The sequence below is a fragment of the Leuciscus leuciscus genome, assembly GCF_965113295.1.
Source record: "Leuciscus leuciscus genome assembly, chromosome: 1".
NCBI lineage: Eukaryota > Metazoa > Chordata > Actinopteri > Cypriniformes > Leuciscidae > Leuciscus > Leuciscus leuciscus.
The window spans coordinates 4847153-4867059 of record NC_138725.1 but is presented as its reverse complement, the minus strand read 5'-3'; the positions used below and the strand labels follow the sequence as shown (position 1 = coordinate 4867059).

Here is a 19907-nt window from a genome sequence, read left to right as displayed (position 1 = left end):
AATGACTCAAATAAAGATTCGTTCATTTTTATGAACGAGATCGAACAAGAGAGTCAGTAAAATTATCCGAACTTCCCATCACTCAGTCATGAGTCATGACTCGTGAGAGCAGGGGGCGGGGCGGCGCGGGGCGGCGCAGCGGCAGCTCAGCAAATCATATAGCCTATTTTGTGAATTGTTCATTCCCGATTGGCACACATTTTGCCGCCCTTACAAAAGTGCCGCTCTAGGCAATTGCCTAGTTCGCCTATATGGAAGCGCCGGCCCTGGTCAGGACCACTGATACTACGCTTGATTATCAGTAAGATAGTAGAAAATTGTATATAGTCGTTGCTATAGTGTGACGATATTGTATTGCAATAGGTAGCCCTTCAAAATCAATACCAAATCAAAACTAGTTCTCTTTCATCATCTCGTGTTTGAAATCCAACTATGAAAAGGGCATCCGTACCTGACCTCTGCAGAAGCATCCAATTGCACCAAGTCTGGCTAGACAGACAGAAGCGCGCAGCCAATGCCAGGTAAGGCTCCGCCCCCTTACCTAGGGGCATATAACGGCTGCAAGCGCTGCTATTCTCCAGTTGACATTCGCTTCTCGCGATCTCTGCACTGACACAGTTCGGTTGTATCTATGCTGCTCACTTCTGGGGCTTAGGACAGCTCTGAGGTCATGGGTATTTTCTGTTGAAATCTGTTTTGTTCATCTCTCGTGGGACCTTGGTCTCTGTCATTCTCTTAACCAGTGTTCGGCAACAAATCTAGCATTGTCCATTCATTATTTCGTTAGTGCTGGGGGGGGCTCTTTTAAATAGCCAGAATGATGATACCGGACCCGATGGCAAGATTGATGATGATCATGAGACGTTCTGAACAAATCTTCCCCCTTCATTCGCGAGAAGCAGAGAGTTTGAATTAATCTTCTGGAAGAAGATTAGTCTGTGTTTGGTTCATACTCGCAGTCGTTACAGCTGCAATAATCAATCAGATCGCAGGTATCGCCCCAAATGCTGCAATAGCCAATCAGATCTCAGGTACCGCCCCAAAATGCTGCAATAGCCAATCAGATCTCAGGTACCGCCCCAAATGCTGCAATAGCCAATCAGATCTCAGGTATCGGCCCAAATGCTGCAATAGCCAATCAGATCTCAGGTACAGCCCCAAATGCTGCAATAGCCAATCAGATCTCATGTACCCCAAATGCTGCAATAGCCAATCAGATCTCAGGTACCGCCCCAAAATAGACAAATATCAAGACAAATATATATTAAAATCAGGGCTAACATCGTTTTCTTGATCGATCGTCGCTGTCACGAACGAGTACTCGAGTACTCCTGCCCATCCCTAGTAATTTTATTGTTGCAAGAAAAAAAAACTAGAACATTATTATTGATTTCCCAAAACAATAACCAATCAGGAACCAAATACTAACGTTAGGGGAACGTTCTGTAAGCAAGAAGCAAACGTAACACTTGGCTTTCAGAACTGAAAATTATGAAATTATTCCTGATGCAAATAAAATTGGACAATAACAATAAGCTGTTGATAAAATGATAATTAGTTTAATTAAAAGTGAAAACGAACAAAGACAGATCTTAAACAATGAACAAGTTAAAATTAACTTCAGATTCATGTCTCTGTTGAAAGTGTTATGGCCTCTTCTTCAGAATGAGAAGGCAGAAGCGATTTCAGAACGGAGGCTCCAGTGAAACTCTTCCCGCATTGATCACGTCACAGTTTCTTTTCAGTGTGAACTCTCATGTGAATCTTCAGACTTTTCCACGTGAAGCGTTTTTTACACTGAGGGCAGGAGACAGATTTTTTGGCTTCTGTTATTCCTTTCTTGTTCACGTCCATCAGGTCTAAAATAAACATTAAATCAAGTGAGATTTCAAATGAGAGACAAATGTGAAATGAAAAGTGAAGCTCAAAGTCAATATTACTGATGAGTTCAATAGACATTTTAATCCCAACAAATCTGGTCAACAACTGTTAAGCACGATTACGATCTATTTTAATGTCATGAAGATGATTTGTGTTATAAATCACTAGTTTGGTCATGAAACAATGTAAATCTGGTGAGCATCAGCATGTTCTTCATCATGATGAATGAATGAAGAATCAAGAATAAACACCGACCTCTTTGTTCTTCAGTGTGTTTCATTCTGCAGGTTCTGGATCACTGGCGTTCTCTCTGTCCACTCCTTCCAGATGCTTTCTGGTAGTTCTGCTAAAAACAAACAAGTTTCATTTCTAACAGACATGATGCGAGAGGAATAATCAATATTTCAGACTCTGTACTAGGCTTATCACATGTTTAAAAAATAGTGACATTGATCATGTGACTTAAAGGACGGACACCTGTTATGCAAAATTCACTTTTACATGGTGTTTGACGGACACTGCAGTTTTAGTATAGACCCGCCTTGAGTGAGCTAAACACAGTCCGCCAGTGTTTCGACGCCGGAGCAGCTGTAGACACAAATGTCTCCTAAGCGATTGAGGTGTTTTGTTGATGGATGTAAGAATGAACATGGCAGTCTTCATTTACTCTTGTTATTACTCGAGGATGGATCTGTACCAACTGACCGTGATCCAGCTTACAGTCTCCGGAGTGATAGGCCTAACGTGACTGATCACGACAGTAATGCGCACTTTATTACAGTCAGTGTCAGAGTCATTTGTTACATCAGAGTTGTTTTACGGATATAAAGTTTGCCAGTTTATTAAGCACTCCCTGAAAGGATGTAAGGGGCAAACAAGTCAATTGAGCCCAAAGGGAATTATTAATTAATTTATAGGGAATTCGGGAACCGGTTCATTTTAATGAATAGTTAAAACAACGGATCTTTCCAACAGTGAACTCAGGAGACATCTGAATTGGTGCATAACTAATCAGTAACACTTTACAATAAGGTTCTATTTATTACATAAATTACATAAAAAGTACAGTTTGCTTACTCAAGCTTAAGCTTTAAAATAAATAAAACCACTTGTTTTTTTGAAAAGCATATGACTACATTTTTCCACACAGTGCTATCAAGAATCGACAAGAGAATCGTTAAAGAATCGGATCGATAAGCAGAATCGTCAGTGGCACTGATATTGATAAAATCTTATCAATTCCCATCCCTATGTGAAGACAGTAAAATTATTATCAAACATTAAAGAACATACATGTTTTTTTAGAGTTTTTTTGAGAGTTAAAAGATTAAAACATTTTGCTAACATGAGGTTTGCTTGTGTCACGGTCAGTCATTTACATCAGTGCAAAACTATGGTATGCAGATTAAGACCCCTATTCATCAGCATGCATTGATTAATCCCATGGCATGTAGCAAAAAAAAAAAGGTGCGACCAAATCATATGCTGGTGCGACCAACTGAGAAAGTTGGTAGCACCAGTGCAACCAGTGGAAAAGTTAGTCTGGAGCCCTGTATTCTATTACATAGAACTAATATCAAACAAACACACACACACACACACATTCATACGAGTTGCAGAAAGAAAGAAAGTGAGGAAAGAATGAATTTTAATGAAATGAAATCCCAAGTTTGAAATCCCAAGTTTCTAGCAATATATACTAGCCAAAATTAGCCCCGCCCACAACATTCGAAGTCTGGAATTTCGGTCTTAACTTGATCTGTTGTGGAGCAACTATGCTCTATGCTCTATAACTATGCTCGAACCAGAGCTGTTAGTACTAATCAAATTGTCAGGGCGGGCTTTATACGATGATGGATAGATGATCAACAGTAACGTAATCATCCACGTCACAAAGAGAGCTTGCGCTGAATTCATTAACAACAAAGATGGCTGCCGCTCGAGAGTTGAGATGTGTAGATTCTGCCATCGCGTCTGTTACAGAAGATTTCGACAGCGCATTCATTTTAAAAGAGGAACAGAAACCGCAATCAAGGCATTTGTCGATCGGAAAGGTCTCTGAACAAAACCCCAAGATACTTAAACTCCTCCACCTTGAGGCAGGAACTCTCCACCAACCTGAAGTGGGCAAGCCACCCTTTTCTGACTGAGGACCATGGCCTCGGATTTGGAGGTGCTGATTCTCATCCCAGCCGCTTCACACTCGCTGCAAAACATCCCAGCGCATGCTGAAGGTCCTGGCTTGATGAGGCCAACACGACAACATCATCCGCAAAGAGCAGAGACAAAAATGTGTTGTCACCAAACCCGACACCCTCCGGCCCCTGGCTGCGCCTAGAAATTCTGTCCATAAAAATCATGAACAGAACCGGCGACAAAGGGCAGCCCTGCCAGAGTCCAACATGCACCGGGAACAAGTTTGACTTACTGCCGGCAATGCGAACCAAGCTCCTGCTTCGGTCGTACAGGGACCGGACAGCCCTTAGCAAAGGACCCCGGACCCCATACTCCCGGAGCACCCTCCACAGGCCGCCGCGAGGGACACAGTCAAATGCCTTCTCCAAATCCACAAAGCACATGTGGACTGGTTGGGCAAACTCCCATGAACCCTCCAGCACCCTGTAGAGCAGTGTTACTCATTGCGCGGCTCGCGAGCCTCATGCGGCTCGCCAAGCTTTAATTTGTGGCTCGCATGGCGGTAAATAATACGGTGATATGATAATGCAGTCACTACAGATGTTTCATAAAAACATTAATAACAAGTAGGGCTTTAACATAACCCTTTAAAAACTCAAAGTGTCAGCTCTATTACAAATAATTTCGATCGGATTGAAAGGGGTGGTTTATCGAGAGAACATGAAAAAACTTGATCGATTGAAAACCGAAACTGAAAGGACGACGTATGACGTGCTGAACGAGCTGTTCTCCTGATGAATAAAGTGTCATATAAATGAGTGTCCTGTCATTCTATAATTCTCCTTTCACTCAGCATCTGTGAAGTAAAGCAGGACAACGGCTCACCAGTCCTTGTTTCAGATTATCATACAGACGACATGATAAATACAAACAGCACGGCAAAACAGTTCATATGTTCATATTCTGATTTGAATCTTTTGACTTATAAACACGCACATCAACCCGATCATGTATCACATCACGATGTTTAGCGTTCATGTAAACTACAATACATTCAGATTCATCAATCGAAATGAATTCAGTCCGATTGAAACAAAAGTCGGGCATGTAAACATATCCAGTCTCTACGGAGTTGCCAGTTCGGTCTATTCTGGCGGTCGATTCAGCTCTTAAAGGGGGAGTGAAATGCTATTTCATGCATACTGAGTTTTTTACACTGTTAAAGAGTTGGATTCCCATGCTAACCATGGACAAAGTTTCAAAAATTAAATTGTACGTTTGAAGTTTGTCCTTGTCCAAAAATTGTCCTTCCGGTTTGTCACAAGTTTCGGAACGTTTTTTTTCGAGTATGGGTCTGTGTGACGTCAGATGGGGCGGAATTTCCTTATATGGGTCCTAAGGGCACTTCTCCCGGAAAGCCGCGGGCGCGCGCGCGCATCCATAGACCAGAGAGAGAAGAGAGCGAAAGCAGTACCTCATCAAAGCGCTCTGCTCGGCTTAATTTGGGAAGTCAATGTCACCAAAGAAGTGGGTTTTTGGTTGCCAGGGCAAGACAACCCTGCACAGATTCCCAAAGAACCCAGCGTTAAGGGACCAGTGGATGGAGTTTGTTTTTTCAGAGCATCATCAACGGAGCTGTGTAAGACTGTTTGTTCCCTGCATTTCGACGATGATTGTTTTATAAATAAAGCCCAGATCGACGGATTTGCAGATCGTCTAATGCTTAAGGATCGAGCAGTCACAATGATAAAGGTTTGCGGTCGCAGGTGGTGAGTAAAACTGCTTCAAATGTCTCTGTGTGTTGTTTTTAGCTCGGCGCATAAGCACAGCTTTAGCTTCGCCCACACGGCCCGCCTCCAGCCGCTCGTTTTTTTCCGGAAAGACTCGGTACAGCCTATCTTTCTTTTATAAATATAATAAAACTAAAGACTTTTTGGAGATATGAAGGATGCAATACTACTCTATAGGTACTCAAGATTAACAGGAGATTGAGTTTCACACCATCCGGTCCCCCTTCTTAAAAAGAGGGACCACCACCCTGGTCTGCCATCCCAGAGGCACTGTCCCCAACCGCCACGCAATGCTGCAGAGGCGTGTCAGCCAAGACAGCCCCACAAAATCCAGAGACTTGAGGTACTCTGGGCGGATCTCATCCACCCCCGGTGCCTTGCCACCGAGAAGTTTAACTACCTCTGTGACTTCAGCTCGAATGATGGACGAGTCCACCTCTGAGCACTCAGCCTCTGCTTCCTCAATGGAAGATGTAACGACGGGATTAAGGAGATCCTTGAAGTATTCCTTCCACCATCCATCGACATCCCCAGTTGAGGTCAACTGCTCCCCACCTCTAATGTAGGCAGCGTTGGTAGGGCACTGCTTCCCCCCTCTGAGGCGCCAGAAGGTTTGCCAGAATCTCTTCGAGGCCAGCCAATAGTCCTTCTCCATGGCCTCACCGAACTCCTCCCACGCTCGAGTTTTTGCCTCCACAACCACCCGAGCTGCAGTTCGCTTGGCCTGCCGGTACCCGTCAGCTGCCTCAGGAGTCCCACAAGCCAGCCAGGCCCGATAGGACTCCTTCAGCTTGACGGCATCCCTTACTTCCAGTGCCCACCACCGGGTTCGGGGATTGTCGCCTCGACAGGCACCGGAGACCTTACAGCCACAGCTCCGAGCAGCCGCTTCGACAATGGAGGTGGAGAACATGGTCCACTTGGACTCAATATCTCCAGCCTCCCTCAGGATCTGGTCGAAGCTCCGCCGGAGGTGGGAGTTGAAGATCTCTCTGACAGGAGACTCGGCCAAAATGTCCTTTCTTAATCTTTTCTCACGTAACGGGATGTTCGCTGTCTAGGTAACGTAGGGGAACTCCCACTGCCAACGCCCCAAGTTCAGTCAGGCAAATTAAGAAAGATCACGGCTTTAGTCAACATGTAGGCCTATTTTAAAATAAACTAATTTGTAGATTGTGTAAAAATTTTAAATGTTGTGTTTTTATTTTTTTGTTAAAAATTAGTTAAAAATAAAACAAAATAATCTGTAATACCATACATTAGCCACTAGATGTCTGTATAGCCCTTTACATAAATATATATTCAGGCCTCTGTGTATATTTTGCAAATATTGTTTTAAATAAAAGTTTTTTTTTAAAATATGTATTCTTGCTTGACTTTATTTATATACGTGACCTTGAAGTAATCCAAAAGTAATCAGTTACATTACTTTCATATTATAGTACTTGGATTACGTTACTGAATACTTTTTTTATGAAGTAATTTGTAACTGTAATGGAATACATTTTTAAAGTAACCCTCCCAAGCCTGATTGCGACACCCCTATTGGTGATTTTAATATACATGTAGATAACAAAAAAAAAAAAATTGGGATTGGCATTTAAAGACATTCTGAACTCTTTTGGAGTTAAACAACATGTGTCAGGACCTACTCATTGTCGTAATCATACCCTAGATCTAATATTACACAGAATCAATGTTGATGCCGTTGCTCAGCACATGAAAATGAACTACTTACCGTGATCTCAGACTGAGGTGATGTGGTTTCTCCACTGCATGGATCTTCATGTGTCGCTTCAGGTGAGTTTTAATAGAGAAACTCTTTACACACTGATCACACGTGTGCGGCTTCTCTCTGCTGTGGATCCTTTCATGTTTTTTCAGATGTGTTGACTGATTGAATCTCTTGTCGCAGTGTGAACACTTGTAAGGTTTTTCTCCAGTGTGAAGCATCTCATGTGATCTCAGATGTCCTGGCTGATTGAATCTCTTGTCACAGTGTGAACACTTGTAAGGTTTTTCTCCAGTGTGAATTCTCTGGTGCAGTTTTAAACTGTTTGCTGTGGTAAAGATCTTCTCACACTCGAAGCACATGTACTCTCTCACACCAGTGTGAGTTTTCTGATGTTTATGTAAATACAGCAGAAGTGAAAAACTCTTTCCACACACAGAACATGAATGCGGCTTCTCCTTTGTATGAACTGTCAGGTGTTTCTTCAGGTTTGATGCCCAGAGAAATTTTCTGCCACATTGATCACATGAGAACGGCTTCTCTCCGGTGTGGATCCTCATGTGACTCTTAAGATTACTTTTGAATGAGAATCTCTTTTCACACTGATCACACATGAATGGCTTCTCTCCCGTGTGGATCATCATGTGTCCTTTAAGGTGTTCTGCTTGGGTGAAACTCTTCCCACATTGATGGCATACATGTGGCTTCTCTCCAGTGTGGATCATCATGTGAACATCAAGTTGCTGTTTGTTTGTGAAACTCTTCCCACATTGATCACATGTGAACGGCTTCTCTCTGGTGTGGATCCTCATGTGTACCTTCACGTCACTTTTAAAAGCAAAACTCTTTCCACACTGATTACACGTGTGCGGCTTCTCTCCAGTGTGGATCCTCTCATGTGATCTCAGATGTGCTGACTGACTGAATCTCTTGTCACAGTGTGAACACTTGTAAGGTTTTTCTCCAGTGTGAATTCTCTGGTGCAGTTTTAAACCGTCTGCTGTAATGAAAGTCTTCTCACACTCAAAGCACATGTACTCTCTCACACCAGTGTGTATTTTCTGATGTCTTTGTAAATATTGCAGAAGTGAAAAACTCTTTCCACACACAGAACATGAATGCGGCTTCTCCTTCGTATGAACTATCAGGTGTCTCTTCAGCTCTGGTGCACTAAGAAAGATTTTGCCACACTGATCACATGAGAACGGCTTCTCTCCGGTGTGGATCCTCATGTGAACATTAAGACTTTGTTTGGTTGTGAAACTCTTTCCACATTTATCACATGTGAACGGCTTCTCTCCAGTGTGAACTCTCATGTGAACATCAAGACTATGTTTGCATGTGAAACTCTTTCCACACTGAGTGCAGGTGAAAGACTTCTTGGCTCTTCTTTTCTTTAAAAATGTCTGTTTAGTTTTTGAGCGACTCAAAGGTTTTTCTCCAGGTTTGACATGATGTTCTTCCTCCACTTCACTCAGTTCTTCACTCTCCTCCTTCACTTCACTCAGTTCTTCACTCTCCTCGCTCTCTTCCATCGGTTCTGACATGAAAGAAAAAATTATTAATTTAATTTTCAGTACATCAAAATAATTCAAAGGGAGGAATATAAAGTGAAAGGACATTAAAGTGAGCCCTGATGTAATAGTAGAAAGTAGACAACTGCTATAAAATATGATAATTTGATGCCTTTTTATAAATGATTATATGTCCTTGAAACTTTCCATGAATGAGGTAAATTTATCTTGCAATTATTATTTTTATAGGCACAAATTAGTTTCTTTAGCAAGAACTATTGAATATATTTGATCAATGACACAAATATCTAACATGATATTAACATTAAAATATACAATAATGCCATATTTTGACACCAACTTTGAGATTGATATTTATTTGACTAAAACCATTTGAATTATTAATGGCCGTTCACATTAGACTAGCCGTGACTCTGATTTGTAAGTGACCAGATCGCTACGCGTGAGCTGGGACTCGTGGTTTTAACCAGCGCTGAAGAGGACGCATTCGCAGCAGTCCTAGTTGGAGTACTGGTGAGGCCGAAAGCCATGAGACCCAGCATCTTCTGGAATCTCTTGAGGGGAACGCGGGCGCCCGCCCTGAAAGATGTCGCCAGCACCGAATAGAAAGCGAGCGCGCTTCTCATGCATACCGAGTCTATTTCTATACCCAGGAAGTAGATGTTCCGGCTGGGAGAGAAACTTTTTTTGTTCTTTTTTTTTTAAGTATCGATAGTAGAGGTTGGAATATCGATACACTATCGTGAATAAAATTATCACGATAGTTAGCTGTATCGATATTTTTGCACAGCCCTAATTCTAAGTGGTTGAGGAGCCAGACTCTGTGAGTTATTAATAGCTCCTCCAATTGGGCTATGATGAGCCAATCGTCGAGGTAGTTTAACACTTGCACTCCCCACTGTCTCAAGGGGAAGAGCGCCGCGTCCATACACTTCGTGAAGGTACGGGGCGCTAGAGACAGGCCGAATGGTAGTACTGTGTACTGATAAGCCTGCCCTTCGAATGCAAACCTCAGGAATCGTCTGTGATGGGGCGCTATCTGGATGTGAAAATAGTCGTCTTTCAGATCCACTGAGAAAAACCAATCTCCCGGGTGAATATGTGCGAGAATTTGTTTGGTTGTCAACATCCTGAACGGACCCGTCATAAGCACTTTGTTCAGATGTCTGAGATCTAGAATGGGTTTGAGACCGCCATCCTTTTTGGGGACGAGGAAGTAGCGGCTGTAAAAAGCCTGACTCATTCTGTGATATAGGAACTGTTTCGACAGCTCCCTTTTCCAACAGTTTTGACACTTTGGTACGGAGAACGTGGGCCACACCCTCTTCGACCATTGTCTCGACCTTGGCTTGAAAGTGTGGAGGTTTGCGAGCAAACTGGAGCGAGTAACCTCGTTTTATTATGTTCAACACCCATTTCGATATTTCGGGGATAGCCTCCCAGGCTTCGGCCCTCATAGTTAGGGGTTGGATGAAGACAGAACCCGGGTCGCTGTGAGACAGGGGCCCGGCTGTCTAGTGTTTCCCCTCCCGTGCGAGCAGCGCTCATGCACAGGGGCGCGCGCCTCAGGAAGCAATCCTGGGTCGGGGTCCCCGCCTCTCAGGGAACAGAGCGCGCCTAGCAGAGTAGGAGCGGCGACGGACTTCAGCCGCTGGGCGGGGGCTGGGTGACCGGCGGCGCTGACTTGGGCTGCTGTTGAGGAGGCTTCCTTCTGGTCTGGTGGCTCAAAGCCGAGCTGGAACGTTTTGGAAGGAAGTGGCGCATCGCCTGTGATGCTTTCTGTTAGGGGTGTAAATCGGAGCTTTCATGACGATTCGATACGATACCGATTTCTTAAGTCAACGATTCGATTATTTTCGATACTTCAGAATTCCCCGCGATACGATTCGATTCGATTCGATACGATTCAATACTAGATATTTTTACATGATATCTATTAAGTTTCAAATAAATCAACAAAAATAATAAATAATTTGCCTTTTATTGAGAATACAGAAACAGTATTCTATTCACATGATGTGTATGTTAAACTATAGCAGTTGTGCTCAATGCACTGCAAATAAAACAGCAAATATAACAGTTTTCCTTGATTTACCCTGGTCTTAAAGTAAAAAAGATGACTGTGAAAAATAGTAGAATTAAATTAAATATATTTATGGTGAGATTACTACATTTTATTTAATTAAACGCATTCATGGTGAAATTACTACATTTTCAGGTCAATCTGTGTTCATTTTGACCACGAAACATGCGCTGTCACTTTAATTCAGTGTTTGCAGCACAGCAAAAATAGACTCGGTGCGGAAACGATTTCTGCACTGCTGTACGCACCGCAACTGGAACGGATCGACGGACTGCAACCGCGTGCAGTCTGAAAGCTCTAACCTTTTAACATGGGTATGGAAAAAATACGCACCGCATACAGTGCTGCAAACGGAGTATGTGTGAAACGGGCGTTACAATAAAGTGCAATCAGACAAGCGGCAACATACCACTGCTCCATCAAGCCAAAATACTTCCACACCCATGACTTGACGCCGACTGGAGTGTGTAACATTTCACTTTCATTGCCAACTCGCTCTGACGGTTCCATCGCTCTTGAAGGTCAGACTCAACAATGTGTGTGAACATAGATAAGACTGTGAAACGTAAGTAACGCGTGTGAAGCAGTGTGAAGTAGAAGACAATAATGAGGTTATCGCCACCCGCAGCTTAAGAGTAGGTTGTACGCATATGTCGGAGCGGATGCTGAAAATAGACAGGCGGCAAAATAAACATATTAATCGATACTCTTGCGGACGCATCGATGCATCGAATCGTCGGCTGTATAAGGCTGTGCCTCCTTGTAGTGCTCAGAGAAGCCCTTAACGGCCTGGCCAAAGAGGCCGGAAGTGGAGATGGGGAAGTCCAGGAAAGCCGCCCTATCTACCTCCTTCATATCCGTTGAGTTCAACCACAGGTGCCGCTCGAGCACCGTTAGGTTGGCCATGCTCCTCCCGATGGCCTGGGCTGTAGACTTCGTAGCCAGTAGGGCCAGGTCAGTGGTGCTACGCAGGTCCTTAAAAGCATCTGATTCAGGTCTAGACTCGTCCAAGGAACGGAGAAGTTTGGCCTGAAAGACTTGCAGGACAGCGATCGTGTGAAGCAGCGGCGGCGTAAGCGCGGCGAGGACAGACGTAGCGCGGCAAGGCTTGAATGGATATGAAGCCTTAGTCTTCCCTTAGCGAGTGCAGCTTCGGTGTGGTCGCGGCCCAGGCAGGAAGCGCACAGAATGTGGCGGTCTCCACCGACGAGTGGGCCTCTACACGAGGCGCGGGTGGTGCGAGGCATTTGAAACAACGCCTCGGACATATATTCTTTTAGAGTGTGAACGCAGCGGCGAACACACAGGATTTGCAATAAAGGATATGATGGCCGGATGGCACATGAAACAGCGTGCTGAAGGTGGCGAATGAAGTCGGCGTCCTCAGGAGCTTATCCCGCTGAAAGGCGGTTCGACGGCGGCGAGTGCTTCTATTCCGCAGGTCAGCGAAGTGGAGTCGCTGAAGGAGTAAAAATCTGGAGCACCTAGGCGAGGCATGGCAATATATAGCCTCTGACCACACCCATAATGGCGGGCTCTGACGCGACAGGCGCCCTGATTGGTTCTCGCGCCAAAGCCGCCTCGCCATAGGTTTGTGCAGTTGCCGTAGCACAGCCAATCTCGCGCTCAGTTGTGTTTTAAAAAGTTTGCTTCAATATTCTCGAGAAAAGGAGGTTTTCCCATAGTCAATGCTAGCCCTACGCAATACGAGAGACCTCTCGAAAGGGAACTATGAATTGTGACAGAAATAGTCATAGTCATCTTCTTCCAGCACTTCAAAACTATAATATCATGTGTTATTTTTAATGTGATAACAAATTTTTTGTTCATCCTTCAAAGATTCCCCTAAAACTAAAAATTTTAAGATGTAGGAAAACTCTTATTTAAACACTAAATTACCATTGTAAACAGTAGGATGATTATTGGCTATTTTCACTCCCTAATGTCAATTTTTTCACTCATTTTGCTTTTTAATGAATATTAATACATTATGAATGATAATAATTAAAGTTAATGTCATCTACACCCTAAATTAAGCTTAGTGCTTTATTGTCAGCCCCAGTGCCACCAGATACTCTCTGCAGAACCCAGTGGCTCCGGTGCCGCTGCCCTCAGATGCTAGTCTGGAGCCTGTGAACTTAAAATAAAACTGCACATTGTAATATCTGTACGTTAAGTCTATTTATTATTAAAGAATTTGTCAGTAAAAAAGTTAGTCTGGAGCCCTGCCTAGAACATTCTGTACCATTTCATAGTTGAACTGTTTATCTAAATGTGATGAAGTGCTTGAATGTTTCCAACATGAATGTTCTTCAGCATCATGAATGAATGAGGAATAAACACCAACCTCTTTGTTCTTCAGGATCTTCAGTGTGTTTCATTCTGCAGGGTTCTGGATCACTCATGTTCTCTCTGTCCTCTTTAATAAACTCAGTCTTTGCAGATTTCAGCTCTTCCTGATGCTCTGATGCTCGTCTTCACTTGTAGCTGATGGGAATTTACAGCATTTATTGGGGAATTACTGTGGGAGGAGCTTCACTGATGATGTGATTACTGTGGGAGGAGCTTCACTGATGAGGTGTTGCTGTGGGAGGAGCTTCTCTGATGATGTATTCCAGCGTGGGAGGAGCTGATCTGCCAAAATCAAAAATATCAATTATGTTTTTTCAATTTTTTTTAATAATACATTACACTTCTAAGCATTTACAGTATGTCTGTCTATCTATACATTAGACATCCATCTATTCATTAGACATCCATCTATTTTTATTGCTAATCCTAACATTATTCTGCTTCTTCATTAAAATACAGGTATCTAGAAATAAAGTAAAGAATATAAATAATTAAAATTATTCCTAATATAAATAAACATTAAGAAAACCAGTTAAAATCATAAACACAGAAATAAACGTACATAGGCTAGTAGCCAACAAATCCCCTCAGTCTGCTGACACCAATGAAATTAGCTTTAAGTGTCAATTTACAGGAGATTTTATAGTAGATATTATAGAAGTCGGTTTTATATTTGCATATTCGCACATTCGCGGACTTCCGCGTTCAATAACTCGTGAACTACTGTTCCTTGTACAACACAATTCTTTCATTGATTAAAAAAATGCTGATATTTTAGGGTAATCATATTTTCAACGTTATAAATAAGCAACACCCTTATTGTAATGATTCAAGTTAAGTCCTGAAGAAGTGGATTCTGGAACACACTGCTGCTTCAATGTATAACTAATGAGTGATTATAATCAAGGTATTAATCGATAGTTTTCCTTCTATATATCAAATGAGTTGAATGACTTTTCTAGGCTTATGAGATTTTACTTTGTTATAGAAATTACCAGTGTGATTATCGAAAATAGTATTTCATGTATCCTTTAAATGTCTGTATTTGATATCTGAGGTGTAACGTAAGGGTCTGACCCATGCCAGGAATGCAGTAACAGTGCTTGCTCATTTAGCCTGGCTTCCAGAGATGAAATATGGACTTCTTTAACAGGTGTCACTACATCCATCTGCTTTTCTAGGCTACCCTGATAGCAATGGTCTCAGGAGTCATTGAAACCTATAGTTGAGAGACCATTTCTTAGTTAAAGTCTTTACTTTACAGTTAGATTTAAAGTATCCTCTCCTTGAGAGAAAGAACATGTTATCTTAATGTTTTGAGAAGACTCTCCTCCTCACCAAATCCAATCTTGAAGAAACTGTGTCTGTGTGTGTTAGTATTCTTGGTTACAGGTTAAAGAACAAGTGGAAATATAGCTGCAAGCAGCGATACGGGGCCAAGCCCCTGAAGCAGCAGCAAGAGCAGGAATAGTAAAAACAGCAGAAATTTTTGAAAAAAGTGCTGGTTTAGAAGTAGAAGAACTCAAAATGAACAGAAGTTCAGATGAGAATGAACATAGAATGGACAAAACATACATTAATCCAAGAGGAAGAAAGATTAGTACTACGTTGAATAATAAAGGAAACGACATGACACAACATTACACACAATTTTTTTTAAATCATGCCACGTGGGGCTTGAACCCATTATCTCTGGGTCAGATACCTGTCCCTCATATCATTGCACCACTGGGAAGTTGTGTTTTTGGCAAGATGAAGAAGGTCCAATAGTTCAAGTGAGAAGCAATTCAAAATGAATAATTTTTGTATCAATTTGCTGCATGTTGTATTTATCGAGTTCGTTCACATATAGGCACCATGTCTGGAACAGAAGCAACTTTTCCACCACTTAAGGCCACAATACCTCTTGCGATCTGGGTATGTGCCACACAGCATTCAAACCCACAACCGGAATGGTTCATGGTTCATGCTAACCAATTAGCATGCTAAGCTAACTACCATAAGGCAACAAATACAGGTCAAATTTGGAGAAAAATATATCGAGAACGGTAGCAAAAATCAAAAATCTGTTCAGTCACTTCTGTGTGGCTCGGTCCAAAGATCATCTGAGCCAATTTTCGTAAAAATTTAACAAAATTTGAATGAGGAGTAGCACAAAAAATTGAACACTGTACTTTTCAAAATGGCCACTACTGTAATGGGCAGAGTCTCATTGTAAGATATTGATTGTGATTACCATAATGAGTGGAATCAGGTGTACTAAGTTTAATTTTACATCTATTTACATTCACATCTACATCAAAGGGTTCAAAAGCTATAACCCTTTTATTGTGGAATTTTTGAACTGGTGGTGGCGCTATAGAGTTGGTCCTACAGACTCAAAAATTGGTCCAATTACTATTCATTACAATCGCTACAAGTGTGGAAGGTCACGACGTGCCTAAATTCAGGGTCTGAATGTCAGCCGCATAATTGATGGAGATATGCTTCAGTCTATCTATGTGTAGAAAATGTGTGAATCAGAATCATTCAACCTGAAGCAATGACAAAGCTTAGACCTTTGGTGAAGGGTATAATTGCTGTGATTTTTGTAAATGTAAGGGGAAGCGGCCTACTTTTGATCACTGGAGTAATCACTCCTTGTGATTCTTGAAGCTGACTTCTGCCTGATGAAACTGCAAACTATCTTCAGTAAAATTTCCTTTAATTTATTATAATTCTGACTCTTGTCTTAAATTGACTGCACTTCTAACACCTGGTCTTAATAAATCCTATCTGGTCCTTGGGTCTTTAACTGTAAGTCCCAAAATACAGATATACAGTGGTAATCCATATTGAAACAAGGACAATAAAGCAGAAGTTTCAGCAGATATTCTTTAATGATGTTCCACTGTTTAAGGTACACAGTGAGCACAACCATTGGGCATCTTTTCCAGGTAGCTTGTCTGGTGATAGTCCAATGCAGCATACACTGGGTACCATCTTTGGCACTGTTCACATTGGTAAACATGACAAGGATTAATTATGTAACAAACCACTAACAGTTATAGTTATGTGTGTGTTAACCAATTACATTATGCAATGAATAAATATTAAATAACATGTTCAATTGCTTAAATATTTTTGTTTACCCAAAGTAGTCCTGACTGAAAACATTTTAAAAAATTGTATTCAAACACACACATTTGTTTTACTTAAACTTTTACGTCACTTCACTAAACGAAAATATAGTAAAGTACTTGACAAAACAATCAGTTAAAGGGTTTATGATAATATAAGTACAACTTAAACCAAGAGAGGATCAACAAAGAATTAATTACAACTTTTATGTATAATCCTAGTGGTATTCCATGAACAATTAGAAAGATAATAGAAATAAAACAGTGCACTGTACAGTATCTTGAATGCCTCCATGATATTGTTGTTCATTATCTGTCAGATTTGCTGCACCAATGCGTACAGGTTCAGTCACTACTGTTAATAATAATGTAGCCCCTATTAATGTACTACAACCTTAAACAAACAAAAAAAAAAATACAGTATTATATTATTATGTAAAACAGTATTATTAGGTATTGTAAAAATTTCACCTGTAGTAAGTCAGTGTGGTCACTAGGAAAGCACTACAGCCTTTGGAACATGAAAAATACTTTAGGTGAATTACAGTAATTTTTTATAAACATATTTGATTATTGTACGTACACTACAGTAAAGGAGGTATTGTCAAAATTTCACCTGTAGTAAGTCAGTCTGGTCATTAGGAAAGTACTACAGCCTTTGGGATATATAAAAAAAACACCATAGGTGATTTACAGTTTATTTCATAAACATGTGTAATAAACATGTAATAATATGCTCAGTACAAACATGTTTGAAAATTGTACAGTAAGGGACTTTTTGTCAAAATTTCACCTGTAGTAAGTCAGTCTGGTCTGTAGGAAAACACTACACCCTTTGGAACAGGAAAAAATACTTAGGGTGAATTACAGTAATTTAAAAAAAAAACATTTGTCAACTGTACGTACAGTAAGGGACTTTTTGTCAAAATCTCACCTGTAGTAAGTCAGTGTGGTCACTAGGAACATGCTACAACCTTCGGATAGTAAAAAATCCCTTTGGTGAATTAATGTAATTTTATTCTAAAAATATGTATGTACATTATGTACAGTGAGGCAGGTTTCCTAAATACAATCATTATAATGCACTTTTTATTGTTGCTAAAGTACAATCAATAGCATTAGAACACATAATGTGAGAGAGATTTGCTGGTACATCTGTACTTTGCAAAAAATGTAGTTGTCTGTTTGCACACAATGGGAAAAAAAATAGAACTTTTTAGACGGTCCCTAATCTTCTTTACCACACACATTGAATGTTCAGTGAACAGTCGCAACTTTGTATGCCATTAAAACAATATTTGCCCATTTTGATCGATTGTGGAGAGTGTTGTAGTTCACCATCTTTGTCCTAAAGATCATGTAGCTACTTTTATTTTGCAAAAATGTGCTTTATTGCGCTTGTTATTGAGAAAAAAAAAAGTGTGAATGTGCGAATATAAAACCAACTTTACTTAAGTGAAGACATCAGCATAATAAATGCGGTGAAAACAGGAACTATTGTCATGAAATAAAGAGTGTTTTCAGCAGATCTGTTAATATTGATGAGTCTCAGACTATCAACACTCATTCAACAAGCCATTCAGGATCATCAGCAGATCATCTCACTTTATTCTGAGTGTTTGCTGTTAGAAACACATTATTTGAGTCAGGATACATGACAAAAGCCTGTAAAACTACTCTATTGAAAGATATCTCACAATATAACATAGCCTAAATCATCAATTATAAAACAACATAATTAAATAACCTCTCTTTATGAACCTCTTCAGGCAAATAACTACAACACCATAATATGTGAATCTAAATATAGTTTGACTTTAACTATTAATTGCAATAATCACAAAAGCCTGTAAAACTACTCTACTGAAAGAAAATACAGTCATTTCTCACATGGATATGAAATGGATAAAACATCAATAACACAAAAACAATCACTATGACACAAATCTTCATCAACCACTACAGAGAAATAATTACATCAGCATAATATGTCCACATTAATCTAAATATAGTTTGATTTTGACATTAATCAAATACTTAGATCATTAAAATAATATGTGCTTAAACTGACAATGATCATAAAACATTTAAAAATAAAGAGCATCACAAAGCAATATTGTTCCAAGAGTAAAACGCTATTCATTTATTAACATTTAAGAATTGATTTAATGTCTCCCGTGGCTAAGTAAGAGATCGATTCACATAAATTCCCCTCACAGATCTCAAACTTTAACTTGACATTCAGTAACAGTTCTCACTCCAAACATCGAGACAATCACACAAACGAACACAACATCGCTCAGGTCTGAATGAACTCAACATATTCTCCTCATGCTCGCTGATGTTTATTTCAGAAGGAAGACGCCAGAAAAGACGCGCAAGTATCGCAGTGATCGATCATGAAAACAATACAGAAATGAGTCTGTCGCTTAATGTGATGAAATATGAGAAATACCGTGAACTGCTCTCCTCACCTCAGAAGACTCGTCGGTGCGTCCCAAATCGCATACTATCCGCCTTAAATAGTATTCGAAAATAGAATTAGAACATCCCAGATCGTAGTATGCTGGTTCCAAAGATACCCGGATGGTCTACTATTTCCGGTCAGAATCCGAAGTGCAGATCAATGAATGCGAACCCTAACGAACTACAAACACGAGTGAAAAGAGCTAAAACACTACAAACATGGAGGACGCGCGAGTCCGATGGTTATGTAGAGATGTTTAGATAAAGGGGTTTGAGTGATTTATTATCCGTTTCTAACCTGACGAAAATGTATTTATTCAGTATTTGTCTACATTATATTGCATCTGTAGCAGCATTGTGAACTTTTGCCAAGATACGTTTAGCCATTAACTTTTAAATGCAAAATGTTCATAAACAATGGTAATAAACTTAAAACTTTAGATATTTTCCTCCCTCAGCGCTGGGTCATTGTTCATTCGAATGCTAATTACTAACGAGGCTGGAATGAGGCACATGGAATCCTAATTCTAACATGGAGACAGTAATCATTTCAGTTTATTTTGTGGAAACTGTGTTGTTTAGAGTTCATAGTAATTGTTCTGACTTCATGAAGCCTCATGGTGTGAATGAAACATCAAACTGACTAGAACAATGTAAAACTTGACCAAACAGCAAAGGACAAAGAAAAAAAAAACTCATTGCTCTTAAACTTTAATAATAATAATCATTTGTTACATTCATATGGCGCTTTTCTGGGTACTCAAAGCGCTTTATATGAAGGGGGAATCTCCTCAACCACCACCAATGTGCAGC

General features: G+C 40.6%; 3 protein-coding genes across 6 annotated transcripts in view; 2 read left to right on the top strand and 1 right to left on the bottom strand.

The window, feature by feature from the left end:
- LOC309494322 (uncharacterized protein) overlaps positions 1-19907 on the top strand; it is a 243868-nt gene that overhangs the window by 21380 nt on the left and 202581 nt on the right. The window lies entirely within an intron of this gene.
- LOC309494460 (uncharacterized protein) overlaps positions 1-19907 on the top strand; it is a 310444-nt gene that overhangs the window by 159887 nt on the left and 130650 nt on the right. The window lies entirely within an intron of this gene.
- Positions 1538-19230, bottom strand: LOC309494400 (uncharacterized protein). 4 transcript variants are annotated; one of them, XM_082163723.1, is made up of 5 exons: positions 19103-19230; positions 13505-13791; positions 7546-9079; positions 2137-2227; positions 1538-1859 (listed from the first exon to the last, which is right to left on the bottom strand). In XM_082163723.1, exons 2-4 carry the CDS (start codon positions 13560-13562, stop codon positions 2158-2160), a joined length of 1662 nt encoding a protein of 553 aa, XP_082019849.1. In that variant the 5' UTR covers positions 13563-13791; positions 19103-19230; the 3' UTR covers positions 1538-1859; positions 2137-2157. The 4 variants fall into 4 exon arrangements, with proteins under 4 accessions (XP_082019849.1, XP_082019852.1, XP_082019850.1 ...); XM_082163726.1 differs by having other exon boundaries at positions 2137-2224; XM_082163724.1 differs by having other exon boundaries at positions 19084-19200.